Source organism: Portunus trituberculatus, chromosome 19 (assembly GCF_017591435.1).
Source record: "Portunus trituberculatus isolate SZX2019 chromosome 19, ASM1759143v1, whole genome shotgun sequence".
NCBI lineage: Eukaryota > Metazoa > Arthropoda > Malacostraca > Decapoda > Portunidae > Portunus > Portunus trituberculatus.
The window spans coordinates 13,432,515-13,455,589 of NC_059273.1; the positions used below are offsets into that span (position 1 = coordinate 13,432,515).

Genomic DNA, 23,075 nt, shown 5'->3' on the forward strand with positions numbered 1-23,075 from the left:
TTCGACTCACAATCGAGAGGCCCAGGTTCGAGTCCCGGTAAGCGGCGAGGCAAATGAGCAAGTGTGACCTCTGTTCACCTAGAAGTAAATAGGTACGGGATGTAACTCGAGGGATTGTGGCCTCGCTTTCCCGGTGTGTGGAGTGTGTTGTGGTCTCAGTCCTACCCGAAGATCGGTCTATGAGCTCTGAGCTCGCCCCGTAATGGAGAAGACTGGCTGGGTGACCAGCAGACGACCAAGGAGGAGGAGGTGAATTACACACACACACACACTTTTAGATAAAAAATAGATTGAAATAAATTAAAGTGTTCTCAATAGTACAAACTGAAGAGACACCGTAAAAGTAAACTATTAGATAAAGTAAATGACGCTAAAACACAAAATGACATGGACGGCTTGGAAAGAGAGACAAATTGTTGTGAAACACACGATAAAACAAAAAATAAAAGAAAATAACAGAAAAGTGAGTGAATCTGGGAAACAACCAATATATTGACACGAGAGAGAGAGAGAGAGAGAGAGAGAGAGAGAGAGAGAGAGAGAGAGAGAGACTTAACATCTATTTCCATAATAAAAAAAAAATTGGACTCAATAGTATTCCGCACAATAATAGCTGGTTCATTAAGAGAAAGTTTTGACGAAAACTTCTGCTGTAGACAGGTTATGTGTGTGTGTGTGTGTGTGTGTGTGTGTGTGTGTGTGTGTGTGTGTGTGTGTGTGTGTGTGTTTGTGTGTGTGTGTAATATAACAATAATATTTCGGTTTATTTGGAAGGCTAGCCTGTAAAGAGCTAAACATTTCTAGATATTATCCTACTTATACATACTTATACTAACATTCATACATCTTAAGTCTACACAATCCCCGTCCCTCCCACGTTGGCATCTGACATCCCGCCCGGTGCGCGGCGACTATTTATAGCGCCAGATAAGCCTAGTGACCTCTGGGCCCCGGGGTGATAAGGCCATCCAGTGTATATTTGTTTGTTTCGGAGTTTGTTTCTCTTACACAGTGGTGAGCCACAACTTCCGACTTACACGAGGTACCTAATCACTGCTAGGTGAACAGAGGCAACACACATCAATAGAATTCTTGCCCAAATGACCTCTAATCTATCCTAAAAATCGAACTCGGACTCTCTCGATTGTGAGTTAAGCGTGTTACCACTGCATCATCAAGTGTGTGTGTGTGTGTGTGTGTGTGTGTGTGTGTGTGTGTGTGTGTGTGTTTTCCAGCAGCTGTAATAAACAACAATCAACTTTCATAAGGACAAACTCACTGTTCTCTCCTATACTCATCACCGTTGTACATTTCACACTGCATTCCTGTCAATACTTAAACACGTATACGAGAAAGAGAGATGCAAAAGATGGGAGACAAACATTAAGAAAGAAAATGAAGATGAGGAGAGGTGACACAAGGAATAAAGACAAAATGGGATCTAGGAAAAGAAGGAAAACTTTTAAGATAAACTAAAGAGGAAAAGAAATGGCATCTAAAGGAGAAATGAAGGATGGGAGAAAGACGATTATTCTAAAAGAGTGATGAAGAAAGGAAGGAAGAAAGTATAGGATGAACAAATAGGGAAAACATATGGGGAAGTGAAGGATAAAAGTATGAGATATTTAAATGAGGAAAAAATTAAGGGAAACACGAGAAAGAAATAAAACTTAAAAGAGAAATATAGAAAGGAAGGTAGACGAAAAGGGAAGAAAAAAAGCGATGAGGGAATGATTGAAAGGAGGATAAGAGGTGAAGAGGGACATGAAGGGATGTTTACCTAATCTTCCGAAGGACCACTGGTGTCTGAAGGAGGAATAAGCAGCCATGGAGTGCAGCACGGAGGTAATCAGGTCACTCGCCGCCAGATTGACAATGAAGGTGTTAGCAGGTGTTCTCAGCCGCCGAAACCTGCCGATGCCACCACCAGTGTTAGCACAATATTCAGAAACGCTTCCCTTTCCCAGGAACAATTAGCCGAGTTCTGAAGAGTATTTGTCCTGCCGGTAATGCAGAAAACTTGTTAACATGCCACTAGAATTACAGAAACGCCCTTAAAAACCCGTGTCACTTCAACAAGAGCCCTCTGAAAATAGTGAAGGTGCGGCGTGGAAGTGTTTTAGAATATGGGCCTTATAGTGAATGAGGAAAACATTTTCTCACCACCACCATCACCACTACCACCACCACTACCCTCATCACTCGCCCCATTCAGCAAAAAACGAGGTGCCGGTGCTTGTGTAAGAATGATGGAAAAAGAGGAGGAAGAGCACAGAGGGATGGAAGAATGGAAGAGGAGAGTGAATAGGAAACACCACCACCACCACCACCACCACCATCACCTACCTCCTGTACCTCATTAGTGAGAGAGAGAGAGAGAGAGAGAGAGAGAGAGAGAGAGAGAGAGAGAGAGAGAGAGAGAGAGAGAGAGAAAATTGTTAGCTTAGAAGAGATTGTGAAGTTAGTGTCTACGTAAGAGAGAAGGGAAAATAAAGATCAGGTGAGGTTGAGTTAGGTTAAATGCTATATAACAGTGGAAAGAGTAAAGAAGAATGGAATGAACTGCACCATAGGAGAGGAAAGAAAAAAAAATGAATAGGTAATGTTAACTTGGGTAAATTGCTCATGAAAGAAGAAGAAATGCATTGTGACGTATAAAGAGAGCGAAGGTAAAGGTTAGGTAAGGTTGAGTCATACAAGTTGAGACATGGAGGGAGTGGGAAAAAAAGATGAGATCCAGTTAGCTATCCCATAAGAAAGGAAAAGAACACGAAACGTTAAGTAAGATAAGTAACTTTAATTGTGACATAGAAAGTGAGGAAAGGAAAAGAAAAGGTTAAGTAAAGATAGACCAAGTAATTTGCTACGTAAGAGAGAGGAAAGGAAGAGTCAAGTCAACTCCCATGTAAAAGAGAAAAAAAAAAAAAGAAAAGGAAAGAAAAAAAAGTTGATGTTAAGTCAGATACACAGCGAGGCAGAGGTAAAAGGAGAGGTGGCGAGAGCCAGTGAGAGGTTCTGGAGCGGTGGAGCAAAGGGTGGATGTGAAAGTAGGCGCCGGGGACGCTCATAAAGCAAGTGGCCCATAATGAGAGTATGGCAAGGATGCTTACCCGACATTAATGACTTAACACAGATCCTTGGCGTAACTATGAGCACAAAATAAACTACACCAAGTAATTTCTTAACTGTATTCTAGAAACTTTCTTTTTATTGTATGTGTAAATCTTCGTAATATGTTCTTGTTATGAATATTACATACAAGTTCCCTCTGTCTGTCTGCTTGTCTGTCTGTCTGTCTCTCTCTCTCTCTCTCTCTCTCTCTCTCTCTCTCTCTCTCTCTCTCTCTCTCTCTCTCTCTCTCTCTCTCTCTCTCTCTCTCTCTCTCTCTCTCTCTCTCTCTCTCTCTCTCTCTCTCTCTCTCTCTCTCTCTCTCTCTCTCTCTCTCTTTCTAGTTCGTTTTTTTTATCTATCCTCAACAGGTATATTATCAAACATCTACCATTACACAACTTTCCATCTACCTCATGACCAGTATGGGTTCCGTCAAGACCACTCTACTGGCGGTCTCGTGGCTTTCCTGAATGAGTCTTGGTTATTCTCTTAGGATCCTCAGCGTCCCGACAACGCAAATCTATACCACCTTTCCTTGACCTACAGCCAGTCAGGGTCTCACAGCAGTGTGACAATGAGAGTGAGACCAAGATCAGTCACGGCCTGTCTCTGCCCTGAGCGGATGTTGCTTTGCGGCTGCGCTCTACAGCCCTGTACAGTTTTACTTGATATACTTTAATCCTCTTCCTTCACACACACTCTTCACACATGAACTACACGGATACATCTACTGCAACGTCTTCCATATCTCAAGTGTTGTTTTTTTCTTTCCCTTTATTCTTTTTTTTTTTCACTCTTTCGTGTTCCTTCCTTTCACTTCGCGTGTCTCATGTCACGTATTCAAATGTATTGCTTCTCCTTCCATTACTCTTTCTTCACCCTCTCCTATTCCCTCCTCTTCCTTCGTGTTCTGCATCTCACGTGTTCGCGTGTGCTCTTGTTTCCCTTTCCATTACTCCGTCTCATGTCACCGGCTTTTGTTTAGACATCGCGTTCCCTTGTTCCACACATACCGCCCTGCCTCCCTCCCTCTGTAGCCACTGCATTGTGTTCTCTTCACTGTGCAAGGCAAGGAGGCGGCCAGGGGAAAATGCATAATATTCCATAACTTTCTCTTCTCTCTCTCTCTCTCTCTCTCTCTCTCTCTCTCTCTCTCTCTCTCTCTCTCTTTCCTCTGTATACTTTATATGTATCGATATGAGAGTATAGTACGTATGGCTCTCTCTCTCTCTCTCTCTCTCTCTCTCTCTCTCTCTCTCTCTCTCTCTCTCTCTCTCTCTCTGTGTGTGTGTGTGTGTGTGTGTGTGTGTGTGTGTGTGTGTGTGTGTGTGTGTGTGTGTGTGTGTGTGTGTGTGTGTGTGACTAATTCATTAATGTAAACGTTGTTTTTATGATTTTACATGGACCATAGCCTAAGTTTTTACTCATTACGGTGTATTACATCTGTATCTTTGTGACCAATAAAGTTTTAACAGCCGGATCTATGTGTGTATTGCGTGTGTGTGTTTTTTTTTTTTTAATACAAAAGGGACACTGGCCAAGAGCAACAACAACAAGGTGCCAGTCAAGATGGACCAAAATCAAAGAAGTGTCTTGTCTTACCTAGTGAACACCCAGACCACAATGGCATTTCCGGCAGTGCCAAGGACCCCGATGGTGGTGAGGATGAGTGCCACCAGCAGATGCAGCTCGGGCGGCACCGCGACGGCAGCGTGGGTGAGCAACCAGACGCGAGGCACCCCAAGCTCTCGCGCCCACGTCAGGTTCTCCAACAGATCATCGGTAGAGAGGTTGGCGGTGGGAGTCTCCTTGGTCCGCAGCCCCTCCCGGCGTGTCGCCGCCACCTCCTCCTCCTCCTGGTAATCGAAGACCGTGCTCTCCCACCACTCCTCCCTCGATGCGTTCATGGGGCTGAGCAGAGAGAGAGAGAGAGAGAGAGAGAGAGAGAGAGAGAGAGAGAGAGAGAGAGAGAGAGAGAGAGAGAGAGAGAGAGAATTTTCATAAATTACCTGTTTAACTATATTTTCTTGAAGTGTGTCAATCAAAGACAGTGCTCTCCCATCACTCTTCTCTCGATGAATTCATGGGACTGGGCAAGGAGAGAGAAGAAATGCGAAGCAACATAAAAAATGAGGTAAGATGCCTAAACATTTAAAGATATTGTCGATGTCGCTGAAATGGCCTAGTTAACTTCTTCAATACTGGGACACATTTTTACCCTGACATCTATGTACGATTATACAATTTTATTTACATCAGGGTCTTTGGAGGTCAGAAGATTAATCGCCAGAATCTTCTCTATTTTAATCCCCATTTAAGTTTCTGAAGCTATATAAAACCACCAGATAATAAGCATAATGAATATGAAAACGCGTCACGGTACTCAAGGGGTTAAACAGAGGAAAAAGCGTGCAGTAAGTTAGAGGGAGCAGGAAAGACGAGGAAAAGAGAAGCAAAGAGGGGTGTATGATAGGATAGAGAACGAACGAGAAGTGATGGAATAGGAAAAGAAGAGGAAAAGAGAGAAAAGAGAATATGAAAGGAAAGGAATGACTGAGGAAAGATAAAGAAGAAGGCGGAGGAGGGATGGAGGAAAAAAGGATACGAGGAGAAGAGTGATTGTGCAGAGAAGGAAAAAAACAAGGAATACTGGAAAGAAGCCTATGAGAGAAAGAATGACGGAAAAGCGATGGAGAATAGAGGGAAAGAAGGGGAGAGGGATGAAGAGATTTGGAGGGAAGAAGCGTATGAAGAAAGATAGAAAAGAGAGGAAGAGAAAGGTGGAGGGATGGAGGAGAGAAAAATATGAGGGAAAGGAGGCATGATTGAGGAGAAATGAAAAAGGGAAAGGAGGTATGCCCACAATGGCGCGAGGCCCAATAACCCAACACTTGAGTACACAATGCCTTAAGGAGAACATGATTAGGCACATCCTTCATCCTTTACGCCCACGCCCACCAACCTTTGTCGATACACGTGTCTCCCGCCTATTCACTTACGCCTTCGAACCTCCTCACACGGGCGTCATATGATCCTATTGTTATATCTTAATATTTGGAACTCCCTACCTGCTCCTGTATTTCCATCTTCTTATGACCTGAATGCATTGAATAGAGAGGTTTCAAGACATTCGTCCTATTCTTTTGGCTAATTCTCTCGGACTTGTTCTGGACTGGCATCTAAGTGGGTCTTTTTAGTTAGTAGATTTTTGTGTGTCCTTGGCCAGATTTCTCCTCTTACATAAATGAAAACACAATCTCTCGTGGGAAGATGAGGGTTTGGAGAGGCTGCTTCGCCTTCACTATCTCGTGCATCCCCTACCATACTCCTGTATCATACGCACTATACGTTACCATGTCGAGAAATATGTACCGTGCCCTCCCATACAAATAATGGTGAAAGCAAATTTAGCAGAGGAGTAAAAAGAAATGTTATGAGGGATACTTCATATATTGCATCTATTTTACATCAAGTTTAATGGGACTGAAACCTTTTATACAAGGTGCCCCTTAAGATACTTGTTTCAGGACTTGATGAATGAATGAATTCCAAGTCGAAAATATTCTATACACATCCGCTGTGATTTGCTTTATTTTGCGAGAAATTTACGTAGAAGTTGAGTGTGTGGATGCCTCCCTCTAACTCATCCCCGTCTCCTTCCTCCCTCCCTCCTCCCTCCTCTGTTCCTCCTCCTTTCTTTCCCGCCTCGCCAGTCACCACGCAGTCGAGTGGTGCGGCGCGCCATTAAGTAACCTCTCCAATGTATTCTGTCATAGCCTTACTGGAAACTATTAGCAAATAAAAAATTACTTGTTTGTTTGTGTTAATGAAGAAAATATACAGGAACACAGCAATACAATGGTTGTTAAGCGATACTTTGTGAACATACATGGCAACTGCCAGGTTCATCAGATCACGTGACCCGGTCTTGACACCTCAGTGACAACTGACAAGTGTATGACTGCACGTCAGTCAGCCGAGGAGTGATGAAGTGTGTCTATCTTTTTGTTACGGTGAAGGAGTCTGTCACAGTCCTTCAGTAACAATGAGTACTGTTTGGTGGTGATGGTGGTGTAGTGACGATAAGCATGACATGATGTTATTCTGTGAAGTGATGGGAGTGATTGCATCATTGCCACTCAAGACAGTAGACGACGCTAACTGCTGTGTATCGCGGTGACAACACAATGCAAGTACAAACACACAAAGGAGCAGAATTCAAGAAACAAAGCACTACTTGACATCACTCAGAAAGAATATTGCACTATCATCACTATAGTGACATTTATCAGAGTAGTGAAGATCCCACCTTGCCCGGATCGCTCGCCATGAAGCAGGTGAGTTGCCAACCACTGTATTACTGTGCTATTTGTACATTTTCTTGACTGACAAACAAATTAAAAATTTCTGCTTTGCTAGCTGTTTCATGTGATGTTCTGGCTGCGTGCATGAGACACAATGACGGTTATTTAATTAATGCCGCGCGCCGCAACTCGACCGCTCAGCTAGGTTGCTAGGCAGGAAGGAAGGTGGGAGGCGGGAGGTGTGAGTCCCTAGGCATTGTGGCGCAGGGAGGCGCGCACACTGCTTAGGCACGGCCGTGCTTAGGCCTTAGGTCCTTAGGGGGGACCAACAGCAGATCACACTACTGTATACTCTTCCACGTTAATTTCTCGCGGTAAACCTACAGTTTCACCACCTTGCCCTTTCTGGACGAAACTATTTTTTTCTGCTAGATTTCAGCTTGCTTTTAATTAAAATACCACTTGTTTTTGGCGCAATTCAACCAAATTTTTTTTACAGCCCCGAAACATATGATTTGCATCAAAAACAACTGGTAAATTAATTAAAAACAAGCCGAAATCTACCAGAAAAAATTTGTTTCGTCCAGAAAAGAACCTAACCTAACTATAGTCCGACACAAATATGAAGGCCGCTGAGGGGAGACCTATCGGGGATTCCCCGGTTGCGACGTCGCCAAACGTCGCAGCCCCAATTATAGGATTAACACTGAAGTGTGGAGAAACGCCCATCTCTCTCTCTCTCTCTCTCTCTCTCTCTCTCTCTCTCTCTCTCTCTCTCTCTCTCTCTCTCTCTCTGGCTTGTTACTACTTCCTCCTGTTTCTTATTACTATATAGTTCTCTCATGCACATGTGTGTGTGTGTGTGTGTGTAATCCTGCTTGCGCGAGTCTTTCAACAGTTTACGTATTGGTTCTCCTGTGACGCGGCACAAACACACACGCGCGCGCTCTGACCTCAGCCCCTCACACCTACACGTCGACGTCCCCGCCCTGTGGGTGAGGGTTATCCCCCCCTGCCACTCCCGCAACACAGCTTCCATCATTGTATGTGTTGTCTACCACCCTCCACGGGCCGCCTCTGCACGGTTGCTCACTGATCACATCATCGAGACTGCTGATGCTCTACGGGTAATCTGTGGTGACTTCAACCGCTTGGATATCAGTGAAATCCTGCACCAGCTACACCTCACCCAGGTCGTGGACTTCCCCACCCACCACCAGTCCATCCTCGACCTTATCATGACAGACCTGAGCCAGCAGTACTCGCCTCCCAAGCCACTCCCCCCCATGGGACGCAGCACCCACCTCTCCATCCTGTGGACACCCACCCCCACCACCTCGGTTCCCAGGTCAACTGTCACCAGATCCCACAGGCCCATGCCTGACTCCGCCATGAGGGAATTTGGGCAGTGGCTGACACATCACCCGTGGACCGAGGTACTGGAGGAGGAAGACGTCCACACAAAATGGCGGAACTACTTCACCACCACAACGGAAGCCTTCCACCACTACTTTCCCACCAAGGACATCACAGTGGACCCATCTGATGCCCCTTGGATGACGCCCTGCATCAAACGACTCCTTCGTCAGCGTGACAGGGCTTTCCACTCTAGCCCTGACCAGTACAGGAGTTTAAGGAACAGAGTTATCAGGGAAATTAAAAAAGCCAAGGCAAGCTACTACCCAGACAAAATTCACCATCTCAAGCTTACTAACAACAGACAGTGGTACGACAAGATTAAGTCTTTGTGTGGTTTACAAAACAAGCCTCTTCTCTTCCCTGTGTTTCACACCTTTCACCTGACAACGCGGCCGAAGAGATTAACGGTCACTTCGCTGCGATCTGTCAGACACTCCCTCCCCTTCACTCTACTACTCTCCCAGCCTACCTCCCTGCCTCCTCCCTCCACCCCTGTCCAGGAGGTTGATGTTTACAGGAAGCTTCTTAAATTTAAACTAAACAGATCCACCACTCCCACTGACCTCCCCATCAAAATTTACAGAGAATTTGCCCCAGAACTTGCCACACCCTTTGCTCTATCATCAATGCCTCCCTTTCTCAACATTCCTGCCCCGATGACTGGAAGACATCTTACGTCACCCCTCCCCAAAATTTCTAATCCACAGTCACTGAATGATCTAAGACCAGTCGCCATCACCCCTATACCCAGCCTTATCTGTGAAGATTTTGTGTTCGACTGGGCCTATAACAAAATTTGTAACTCTATTGACACACAACAATTTGGCAATATTAAATCCACCTCCACATCTCACTACCTTGTCAGCTTCCTGGAATTCGTCCACAGCCACCTGGACAAACGCAACACTTCTCTAGCTATTGCTTTTGTGGACTTCAGAAAGGCCTTTGATCTTGTTGATCACACTGTTGTGATAAATAAAGCCATCACTCTGGGTCTCTCTCCCTACCTGATAGCGTGGCTGGCAGACTTCCTCACGGGAAGGCGTCAGGCCGTTCGTTATCAGGGCTCTGTCTCCTCTTTCCAACAGCTCACATGCGGGTCCCTCAGGGGACCAAGATGGGTCCCCTGTGTTTCCTCATCCTTATCAACGATGCTCTCGTCCACACCCCCCACCGCTGGAAGTATGTGGACGACTGCACCGTGGGCGTACCCGTCAACAACACCAACCCAGACTTCTCAGCACTGCAGTCCACTCTAAACCAACTACAGACGTGGACGGAGGACAACAAAATGACCATCAACCACACCAAGACCGTGGTGATGCACATTTGTACCTCCACAGCAGCAGTCCCCCCTCCCCAGCTTTCTGTGGGCCCTCACTCCCTCCAGGTGGTCCGCAGCACCAAGCTTCTAGGTGTCTTGGTGGATGATCAGTTATCATGGAAGCAGCATGTTTCCAACATCATCAGGTCAGCCTCATATAAAATCTATTTACTGCGCCGACTCAGGTCCCTGGGAGCACCGGCAGATGAGCTGAGGGGAGTGTACCTCACCTTTATACTCCCTAAGCTCATGTACGCCGCCCCAGCGTGGTCCTCCTCCCTGAACCTCACACAACGACAACAGCTGGAGAGGGTTCAGAGGAGGGCGTTCAGGGTCATCCTTGGGCCTGCCTACAGGTCCTACGAGGACGCCCTGACCTGCCTGAGTCTGCCGAGGCTGGCCACAAGACACCAGGAAGCCTTGGAAAAATTTGGGGAAGGACTGCTGCGTCATCCACGTCTCCGCCACCTGCTACCCCCCGACGTGCCTCCCCCTGCTCGCGCCACCCGACACCATAATCGCGTGGCGCCCTTAAGAGCACCGCGCACTGATCGGTACCGACTTAGCGCGGTGCCCACTATTGTGCGAGCCTTAAATAAAAATTAATTAGTGAATTTCTAGGTTAAGTTAGATCCATAGTTAGGTTAAGCATTTCATTTCATTGTTTTAATGTCCCCCCCCTGTACATTTTCAGTGTAATTTTTTTACATTGCCTAATTAATAAACCGTATATTATTATTATTATTACACACACACACACACACACTCTCTCTCTCTCTCTCTCTCTCTCTCTCTCTCTCTCTCTCTCTCTCTCTCTCTCTCTAAAATAGACAAGTAGACATGCATCTTTTTTGTTGTTTTATTTTACTCTTTTTCCACACCACCCATGAGGTAAGAGTTAAGGTGCGTTTTTTTTTTTATAGAGGTTTTACCCTGTAGGCATAATCCTCTCTCAGCTATTTAATCAGACAGTTCTTCGTCAGAAGTGTCCTCCACATTGATAATAAAAGAATCCTCTAAGCAGAACTTGTTGACGCTGTAAATAATTAATTTCTCTTGACTATGAAGGTTGCGATGGCGAGTAGCGCGGACGAGATATTCACCTTCCATCCTGAGCGACAGGGAGGGGAGGAGTGACTCGATTTGACCTGGGGATTATCAGCGGTCAGGGAGGTTGACCTCACCCATGTCCAACCTTGAAAAGTAGCAACGCTGGAGAGCAGTGGTGCTACATTTTGTGGTATCTATACAAAATCATTGTCTTCATTACACTAAAACAATATTCAAAGCTCTCTATACATCCTTATTAGAAATTTAGAGGAATACACTTTTATGACGGTTCATTAAGATGTAAGTTAATAATGAGATCGAAACATGTGCTACGATGCTTGGCGACGCCGCAGCCGGGGAATCCCCGTTAGGTCTCCCCCCCTCAGCGGCCTTCATATTTGAGTCGGACTATAAACCTATCCTAACCTAACCTAACCTAACTTAACCTAACTAAACCTATCCTAACCTAACCTAACCTAACCTAACTAAACTTATCCTAACCTAACCTAACCCCCAACCAAACCTAATCTAACCTAACCTAACTTAACCTAACTAAACCTAATCTAACCTAACCTAACCTAACCCAACTAAACCTAATCTCAGGGGCCGTCGTGATTGGTGGAAATAATTATGTTTTTTTTTTTTCATTGGCCGCCGCTTCAGTATCAAAGAACAGAACCAATCAGCGTAAACAATTAAGCGCATGCTCAGACAATGGTATGTCACGGAGCCCGCCGAGCCGCCGCGAGCGCATAACACCATCAGTGTGCGGCAGGGTTTGATGCGGGAGGTTATTGTCACGGCTGATCACCAAAACACCAAAACACGCTTAAATTAAAAAAAAAAAAAAATCTGTGTCGCCATTCAAAAAGGTTGCACCTAGTATATATGGGGTTCAAATTACTCGTAATCAGGAGCTCTATCTCTTGAGATGGGTAAAAAACACGTAGCTGATTGTGGTGAAACTCTGCAGTAATACCTTTCTCGCAAACTGAAGCAAAACACAGCATGTTATACGTGTGTAAAGTATTTTCGACTTAAAATTACATGAACTGTCGCATCCCGAGGTATGTATATCTTAACTCACGGACACTTTGTACAATTTTTGTTGCCTTAGGCCAGTTACCCCCATATTAACCTCTCTCTCTCTCTCTCTCTCTCTCTCTCTCTCTCTCTCTCTCTCTCTCTCTCTCTCTCTCTCTCTCTCTCTCTCTGCACCAGCAGCAATCATGGTTTTCTAATGCCCCAAGCACTGGTTTGGGAATAGTGGTTAACATTACGTATATTCATGGCCAGTCTTTCTCAACATCAAGAGAGCTTAAACATACCCTCCTTCTCCTCACTCCATTAGGAACCAATGTATCTGTGCACACTGCCGCCAGATCCTTTGATGCGTGGCATTCGCCAGATTACTTGGCGAAGGTAATGTCATTAGTGAAGGTGCTGAACGGTCTGCACACGATGGGCAAACACCGTTGGAAAGGAGGGCGTTGCTCTACCTAACTTTCTCTTTATGACTGGCCAGCTGCTGAGTTAAGGGATTCAGCAGGGGAAGAAGCTTTCAAGATTAGGAAGAATTGAATTTCTAGCTAATAGTGAAAAAGGTTAGGTTTGTGTCATCAGATATGGTACTTTGAAATGTTTAGGTATGTATGTATGTATGTATGTGCGTATTATGTATGTTTTTTGTTTGTATGTCTGTCTCTTTATCAGTGTGTTCACTGTTTGATCTGCTGCAGTCTCTGACGAGACAGCCAGACGTTACCCTACGGAACGAGCTCAGAGCTCATTATTTCCGATCTTCGGATAGGCCTGAGACCAGGCACACACCACACACCGGGACAACAAAGTCACAACTCCTCGATTTACATCCCGTACCTACTCACTGCTAGGTGAACAAGGGCTACACGTGAAAGGAGACACACCCAAATATCTCCACCCGACCGGGGAATCGAACCCCGGTCCTCTGGCTTGTGAAGCCAGCGCTCTAACCACTGAGCTACCGGGTGTGTGTGTGTTTTTTTTTTTTCTATCTAATAGGAGAGGACACAAACTGCTTAGTTTTCAATGTTCGCCTGCTGGTTTAATTCAAGAGTGGGTCAGCATCGTCTCGCGGTATAGAGCAGTCGTATCTAAACACCATATTATGATGTATCTTTTGATTTACAATGCTTTTACTTCTTTCAGTATTTTTCCGTAGTTATTTTACTGTGGTATTTCTTTATAATTACTTGAGTTTTTACGATTAACATCATACTATAGAGAAAAATATAGTCGTCTGGTGTTTCATTTTTAGAGACTTTATTAAAGAACAAAATCTTGACTCACATTTCTCTTCATCTCTGCACAAGTTAATGAATGCTTCACAAGGAAAGTTTACAGCTATATTTGTTCAGTTTTCTTTATGAGAGAAAAAAAATTCTGCCACAAGCAATTGAATAACAGAATTTTTTTGCCCCAGGGATAGAGATGGTATAAAAAAAAACACAATGCATGGTTAAAACCTTATTTTTTTCTATTTAGGCGTTTACGCCATAGACATGTGTTAAAAGATATTTATGGTATTTTGAGATATCGGTGTGTGACAAAAGAATATCCAAAAATATACGATATGCAGTTGACCAACTTTTTATGTGAAATATTAAGATACTTGGTGAATCAGGAAACCGCGGCGGGAATTTGGGTCCTTTTCTTATTGTCTCTATGTTCTTAAATGAGTTTTGTTTCTGTCTATCTGTTTGTATTTCTGTCTCTGATTGTTTGTGCCTGTTGGTCTGTCTTTCTGTTTATCTGTTTGTTTCTGATTGTCTGTCTTTTCTTTCTTTATATCTTTCTGTTTGTTAGTCTGTCTGTCTGTCTATCACAAGTCTGGCTGGGTGCTTGCTCATCTCATCACAGACCACCTCGTCAAGACGCACGGGGTAGCAGGTCTGGTGCTGCTGGTTCTTTCTATGAGTTCCTTCGTTATGTCCATAACATAACATTTTTACAGGAAAAAACTTTTCTTTTACGTACACTATAAATACACACACACACACACACACACACACACACACAGGAATAATAGTTGTACGTGGCTAGACAAAATATAGCGCCGATGCCGTGCAACCTTCCCTTACTTGTTTGGAAAGATGCGTTTGAACTTGATAATGAGCAGAGGCAGATCTGTGTTTTAGAATACCGTGTTGATTACTGTATCCTTATTCAGCAATGCATTAGACACACTGAACCAGATTCCATGGAAATGATATATAGATCCTCTGGAAATGTGCATCATTATTATATATCATCCCTTTGATGGCGAGTTATTTTTATTTATAATTATTCATATATTTTTGTGGATGTCAAGTTTTTACTAATCCGTGATATATATATATATATATATATATATATATATATATATATATATATATATATATATATATATATATATATATATACACATTACTGTAAACTGAATTGCTAAGCATAACATTAAACAGTTATTCCGGAATGAATATGATTAATCGATTTGCTTTCTAATGAATTTATTCAAGTATTCATAAATTAATTTGATAATTAATGTAGTAGTTAATAATTTGATCCACATTACCATTCACTTAATAATATAATATGACTACATGATAAACTTATATCTGCCAATTTTGTCTGTCTGTTTATGTGCATGTCTGTCTTTGTCTGCCTGCCTGTTAGTCTCTATGATATCTGTCTTTGTCTAATTCTCTCTGTTTGCTCAATTCTCTTCACCTGTGTGTTTGTGGATCTGTCGGTTTTTCTCAGACTTCTATGAATCCACAAAGCCACCTATCGACCCCACACACACGATAAAGTAAGAGAGGACCCGAAGGAAACCTGACAGTCATATTTCACTTCATCTGTGTCATCTCAGTGGTCTGCATATATAGCGTTGCCTCACACAAGTCACTCCTACGCCGTGACGTCCCAGTCTAACACATTACTGAGGATGCAAAGACACGCTATGTTATATTACGTCATCATCGTCACTTATATCAAGAATCCTTCTCCCTTTCTTCCTCCTTCTCTTCTTCTTCCTTCTCTTTTTCTCCTCGTCCTCTTCAAGCTTCTCTTGATTAATCTTCGTCGTCATTGTCCTCCTCCTCTTCCTCCTCTTCCTCCTCCTCCTCCTTGCTGTCCATCACTGGGACGACGTAACAGCAGGGATCGCAAGATTAATACCGATCAATTCCCGAGACTGAGTGAGGTATATTCAACTGGTAGCTATCTTGCAGCAATACGATTGATGTGACGTGCGCGTGTTCACTGTGCAGGCTTCACGACAAACTGTAATGAAGCCTTTCTCTCTCTCTCTCTCTCTCTCTCTCTCTCTCTCTCTCTCTCTCTCTCTCTAGTCATCAACATTCAAGCTGCGTCATTGTTTCGCATTATATAAAAGAAAACATCGCGTAATTAATTCCCTCTCTTTTAATTCCTTTCCTTCCTGCGAACATAATATTTTTTTTCATTTCCTTTCTACTTTCTAAAGTAAAAAAAAAATACAACAGGAAGTTTATATGCTCAGTAACAGGAGAAGAGTTTTACTTAATGCTTGAAGGAAGAGACTCGTATTTTGAAAAGCTTTATTTTCTCCTGGTTATTGTCTTCATATGTTCACTTGGATTTCATAGTCATATTTTCTTTTTTTGTGTGTGTTTCTTTTCCTTTAATGATGAAAATGATAAGATATCCTTATAAAAAACTGAATAACTTGCATTACTTATAGCTGAGCCTCCTTAAACGAGTTGAGATAAGGCGCCGACACATTTTAGAATGCGTCGTGGAGTTAGTGCTCGCCTCAGCACTGCCAGGAAGACACACACACTCACTTTTCCGAACGGCATGTCTCATTTTCGTCTTCCTTGTGAGGGTAGCTTTACTCGCCAGTGTGAATTGGATATCCTGAAATAGAGGGTACCTCACGCGGGGACGCCACAGAACACCTGACTTCCGATCTTTCTAAGATTTCCGATTGGGGCAGAGAAAATCTAGTAGTTTTCAATGCCTCAAAAACTCAATTTCTCCATCTATCAACTCGACACAACCTTCCAGACAACTATCCTCTCTTCTTCAATGACACTTAACTGTCTCCCTCTTCCACAATGAATATTCTCGGTCTGTCCTTTGCTCATAATCTTAACTGGAAACTTCACATCTCATCTCTTGCTAAAACAGCTTCTATGAAATTAGGTGTTCTGAGGCGTCTCCGACAGTTTTTCTCGCCCCTCCAACTGCTTACTCTGTATAAGGGCCTTATCCGTCCCTGTATGGAGTACTCTTCGCATGTTTGGGGGTTCCAGTCACACAGCTTTGCTTGATAGGGTGGAATCGAAAGCTCTTCGTCTCATCAACTCCCTCCTCTGACTAACTGTCTTCAGTCTCTTTCTCACCGCCGAAATGTTGCATCCCTTTCTATATTTTATCGCTATTTTCATGGTAACTGTTCTACTGATCTTGCTAACTGCATGCCTCCCTCCTCCTGCGGCCACGCTGCACAAGGCTTTCTTCTTCCTCTCATCCCTATTCTGTCCAACTCTCAAATGCAAGAGTTAACCAGTACGCTCAATCATTCATCCCTTTCACTGGTAAACTTTGGAACTCCCTCCCTGCATCTGTATTTCCGAATTCCTACAACTTGTCTTCTTTTAAGAGGGAGGTATCGAGGCATTTGCTCCCCTAATTCTGGCTGACGGTTTTGGCACTTTTTGAACTCTTTGGAGAGCCAGCGCTCAAGTGGGCCTTTTTCTAACTTTCTTTTTTTTTGCCCTTGGCTGGCCCTCTTCCCTACGTAGAAAAAAAATAATAATAATAAAAAAATAGAAAAAAGCTATCAGGTTTGCTTCACCGTATGTTACAGTTACAAGAAGGGACTTCAGCCTCGCAGTTGTAATCAAGAACATAAAAGAAAACCCAAGAAAATAAGGAAAACTGGAAGCAACCGTCGGACACCGGAGGAGGCATTGCACTGGAGTGTGCCTCTGTGTCACCTCGTCTTCGTTACGTAGTGAATTGTGCCTCCACTGTGCTTCCTTTTATTGAACGTGACAATGGATGGGTAGAGAGGATAACTTACTGACAACTATAGTAAGGTGTTGCCATGACAACAGTTCCGGCAGCATATACTACAGGACTTGCAATTGGTTATGTACCCTGCGTTTAACTAGTCTCCCAGTTAAGCTAAGGACAGAGAGAATTCCCTCAAATTTCAACGGCTCACCTCTTAATTTTATTTTATGCGTGTTTTCTAGATATGGAAAGTTTCAATTCATTAATAGGAAGAACACATATGAGAACCTGAGTAATCATTGTTGTGGCCTCTGAAAGTAATGTTGATGAGAGAACAAAGTATTTCAGAATGTGACTGGTCAGTGTGAGGCTGTATAAAATAGTATAATGATAAACAACATTATGCAACGTACGATAATGATAGTTATGATGGCTGATAGCTAAAACGCATGTTGGAAACTTCGATAAAGAAATAAACATATGAATATTCATATCTGTAAATTGAGCAAGATGAAAACAGATTGATAGCGTTCTGCGGATAAAATAAAAGTGGAAGATGAACTGCAGCGATAATTATGTAGGAAGCACTTTACAGAATATGACACCACCACTTTAAGCAAACGTACCTTACATTGCTGAGGAAATTCGCTGCTACAACAAGTCAAACAATTAAACTATAACATTGTGCCATTAATTATTAAGAGGGCATTCCCAGCTAACATTAGTGTCCGTACCTACATTTGCATGCTGCAAGTAATTCATTAAAATGTAACATTGCACACCGCACAGCTCAATAAGAGTATTACTGTATTCATTTTTATCAGTAGGGTTTTGGTTGAAAAAATGGTTGCATTCACCATCTATGTTTACTTAACAGCGCTGGACTCAATGAAAAACAATGTGTCACACACCACTGGGAAAAAAAAATTCGTTACATAATTTTTCTCACGTGAACTCCATCAAAGGTATTACATTTCCACCTATTGCATTGCCACAGACATTAACTCATTTTACCGAAGGCCAGGTAAACAAATTTCCTTCCTTCACACAAAAGATCAGAAAGCAGTCAGAGTAAATGTTTCCTTCATTAATTTAAAGTTCTATCGCGAATAAATCAAACTACGTCAGAGCAAATTTTTATACACACGTCTAAATATAACAGATAAGGAATATATAGAAACGAAAAAAAAAGCAATAGTCGAGATAGAATACCCTTGATTCAGTTTTCCACCACTGATGAGCAAACAATATTCCAGCAAATTCTTGTGCATGTATTGAAATAAATACTACGAAAGAACAGGAAGGATAAAAAATGAATAACAGAACACGACAGAGATAAAAGAGTTGTTCCATTCAGCTTTCCATCAAGGTTAATTAAGCGTATCACTTTTAAACAAGGGACGACAAATTTCAAGACACTTATCCTTATATTTACGATGATTCTTGTGACATGTCTTAACCCCTTCAATACTGAGACATTTTTAGCTTGATTTTTTGAGAACGATTAGACGATCTTATTTACATAAGAACATAAGAAAAGAGGGAAGCTGCAAGAAGTCGCCAGGTCTACACGTGGCAGTCCCTGTATAATTAAAGTTACCTAATTCCATCTATCATCCCATCCATGAACTTATCAAATCTTCCTTTAAAGCTCCCTATTGACTCAGCCCTGACTACATGATCACTGAGACCGTTCCACTCATCGGCCACAGTTGGAAAACCAGTTTCTTCCCATTTCTTTCCTAAACCAGATTTTTTCAAGTTGCACCAGGAAGGGTCTATGGAGGTCAAATGATTAATGGCCAGAGTCTTTACTATTCTAATCCCAACAAATGTTTCTGAAGCTGTATAGAATCACCAAATAGTAACCAGAATAAATAAGAAAACGCGTCCTGGTACTGAAGAGATCAAGGGACCACCACCACAGTGGACCTTTTGTTATTATTATTATTTGTTTATTGTTGTTTTGTTGCCCATGACCGGCGAACCTTCTATATTAAGAAAAATCCATTCATCTAGATATATACTGAAGGAACACAAAGGATCGTAAAAGAAGAAGAATGAATACTAGTCTGTCTGTCTGTTGAGAATGGCACGCCTTAGCACACACTCAGACTGTTGGTTGATACGCGGCTCAGGCTGTCCCTCCTTGACACAATTATTTAATGCCTTCTGGTGACAATACCGGACCAGAAGACTCTCTCCCAATACGAACTGAAAAGATGATATATGTACTAGATAAATCTATATTCCATATGTAATAAGAGAGAGAGAGAGAGAGAGAGAGAGAGAGAGAGAGAGAGAGAAGAATGAGTCAATGAGTGTAATTAAATAGTTTTGCATGGACGGCAAATATAAACGGAATTAATTACTGATTGAAGTTAAAAAAAAAAATAACGCTTCAAACCACATTGGAACCACATCGGATTTGGCGACTAATTGACGCTGAAAACACCGGCAAGCGACAACCACCAAACGTGAAAGGTTAAAAAGCTTCAGGGATTCATTACTCACAATGTTTTGTTCAATTCACAGCAAAAGAAATATTTATTTTCATTAGACAATACGGGATAACTTAAGATGAATGGGACGAAAATGGAATATTTGGTGACAGTAATGTTGAATCAATAGTTATTAGCTGAGAGAGAGAGAGAGAGAGAGAGAGAGAGAGAGAGAGAGAGTGCACAGGCTCATAGGCTCTTAAACTATATTAGGAAGAAATTAATTAAGAATAGTAAATCATTATTATTTCATTTTGAAAATTCTTATTTCTTCACTGTTGCTGTAGCTACCTTTTCTCAAACAGTTTCTAAATGCGGTGTTCCCGGCACGTTCAGCTTAGAATAAAATGTGAGCAAAATGTTAAAAAACCTTTGTCTCAGGTACATTGAGTAATTCAGAGTACAGTGGCTCTTTTATAGATTGCCACAAATAATTATAATTTTGTCTTGCATATTATGAGTGGAAGAGAAAGGTTTACTTGATAATGAGACACTGGAACTGTTTCTACGTCATTTTTCATGATATCATCTTTTGTCCTTAATTAATGTGGGATATAAATAAAAATCGTTGCTTTAAGAATCAGATTATAGGAAAAAATAATATTTATCACCTTTCATCCTTAAAGTGAGGTAAAAGAAAACTTCACTCCTTGAAAAATTAGAAATAACAGGAAAATATGTGTTTGCCTCCTATCCTGAAAAATAACGGAGTTGTTTTAAGAATCAATGAATACATTTTAAGTATAATTATTTCTTATCTTAATGTTTAAATTGATATAAAAGAGAAAAATTTCAAGAATCAGAAACTAAAGAAAATATCATTTTTTTATGAATCATAACAAAAATAACAGTTAGTTTTCAAGGTACTGATATTAATTATTGAAGAAGTGACTCGCTGGATGTGTGATGAGTGGCCCCAAAATATTTCTTTTTTTCGTGTATATTTGATGTGGGATCCGTTAAAAGGTGCCACAAGCATTCCAAATGAGGCCTCGCTAAACTTTCATTAGCAGGTAATAGCGCATGTTTTTATTATGAAGCAAAAAAAAAATTGAAAAGTCCAACCTTCTACTGAATACACGTGCTGCCTCGTTACATTAAGAGGAAAGTTCACACACACACACACACACACACACACACACACACACACACACACACACACACACACACACACACACACACACACACACACACACACACACACACACACACACACACACACACACACACACACACGGCCCGGTAGCTCAGTGGTTAGAGCTTCACAAGCCAGAAGACCGGGGTTCGATTCCCCGGCCGGGTGGAGATACTTGGGTGTGTCTCCTTTCACGTGTAGCCCCTGTTCACCTAGCAGTGAGTAGGTACGGGATGTAAATCGAGGAGTTGTGACCTTGTTGTCCCGGTGTGTGGTGTGTGCCTGGTCTCAGACCTATCCCAAGATCGGAAATAATGAGCTCTGAGCTCGTTCCGTAGGGTAACGTCTGGCTGTCTCGTCAGAGACTGCAGCAGATCAAACAGTGAATTACACACACACACACACACACACACACACACACACACACACACACACACACACACACACACACACACACACACACACACTTCCCGCGGCTTAGTTCACAAGACTTTCCTTACTCTCTCGCTTATATTCTGTTCACCTCTGCAATGCAAGAGTTAACACGTATTCTCAACTATTCATCCTTTACTCTATAAACTCTGGCACTGCCTGCCTGTTTCTGTATTTCCACTTTCCTATGACATGAAGTCTTACAAGAGGGAGACTTCAAAACACTTATTCTCTTCTGGTTTTGACTAACGCTCTCTACAATATATGAGGAGCAACGCTTCATTGGATCTTTTTTTTTTTTTTCTGGTGCTCTTGGCCAATGACCCTCCTACATAAGGAAAGAGACACACGCATTTTTCATTATATCATCAAATGTTTTGTCGCAATGCAGGATTTCATCTACGCTCGGTACATTTTTTAATTAATACTAGTATATTTTGTTCCCTGTGAAATAATATTTGACATTATTTGACATAGAATAATTTTTTCTATTATATAATTATGAAGTAGAACTGCAACTCATTTTTCTTCCTGCTCCGGTTAGAGTTGTAAAAAAGTCGGAGTTAAAGGGGAAGAGGCTGGGGTTAGTAATAGGAAAGAGATTCAAATTAAGAAAAAGGAATCTGGAGTTAGGAGGAAGCTTGGAGTTAACAGAGAGAGAGCGCTCAAGTTTAGAGTAAGGCTGCTTTCTTACGAGCAGTTTTCACCGTCTCATGTCGAACGGCAGTCTTGGCGTTGCAGCAGCCGTACCCTGCCGCACAGACATTAAGACCGCAACGGCAGGAATGCCGCACAACGGTTTCGGTGGTCATGTGTTATTACGAACGCTTTCACACTGCCGGTGTTTTCAGCTTGCGGCGAGGGCTATTTCTTACTATGTTTTTGAGTTTTTGAAAAATATTGAGAAAAACAAATCTTCAGTTTTCCCACAGAATTTATTAATTTTCTTAACAAGATATAGAGTAAAACAAAGATACCTAAGTTTTCGGACTAAATTTATGAGTTTTCTTAGTTATATAATCAGGAAGACATATTTTTCAATTTTCTCACTAAATTATGAGTTTTATGATGTCCTCCATCATTGAGCGACAGTGGTGCACTAAAAAATATGAAGAATAGATACCGAAGCGGATGTTGAGACGCACAGTCGGTGCCAGACACTGCACTATTTAACCGGTGAAAATCGTTCGTGTGAAAGCGGCCTCCAGGTGCCATGTGGCTGCCGTTCGGCATGAGCCGCACCGACGAAAACCGCTAGTGTGAAAACACCCTAAGGAGGCTGTAGTTAGGAAAGAATTTGCAGTCTGGAGAAAAAAATTGTAGTTAGAAAAAAAAAGCTTATATTTATAATAAAAAGGGCATGGAGGTGGTCACAGGTGTACAAAACTCTTATAACACAAATCTGAATATCATGCAAAGATCAATGAAAAATTATGCACCTAAAATGATAGCGAGAAAAAAATAATGGCAGAGGTGAAAAAATGACATAAAAAAGGATTGTGCAATTAGTAAAGGTTGTTTTCTTTGGTAGATGTGAGATCTATACAAGGGCGGGAAGGGAAGAGAGCACGGGAAGGAGAGGAGGACAGACACCAATTATCAGGAAATGAGGATGGCGAAGAATCGATCTTCGATGCGAAAAATTAATCTTGGAGCGGAAAACCTTTGACTAAAAGCTGGTTTCGTGAAGGTGAGAAAAATTAATTATCTTCTTTTTCTTTTTTTTCTTATTCTTACAATCATTATCATCTATTTCCATTACGAGTTATAACATTTAA

General features: G+C 42.1%; 1 protein-coding gene across 2 annotated transcripts in view; it reads right to left on the reverse strand.

Annotated features, from left to right (window-relative positions):
• LOC123506285 (rhodopsin-like) overlaps positions 1-23,075 on the reverse strand; it is a 110,348-nt gene that overhangs the window by 13,691 nt on the left and 73,582 nt on the right. For both annotated transcript variants that reach the window (XM_045258242.1, XM_045258241.1), the window contains exons 3-4: positions 4,714-5,022; positions 1,781-1,911 (exon numbers count right to left, since the gene is read on the reverse strand). In XM_045258242.1, the coding sequence (XP_045114177.1) occupies positions 1,781-1,911; positions 4,714-5,018 (436 nt within the window). In that variant the 5' untranslated portion in view covers positions 5,019-5,022. The remainder of the gene's footprint in view (positions 1-1,780; positions 1,912-4,713; positions 5,023-23,075) is intronic.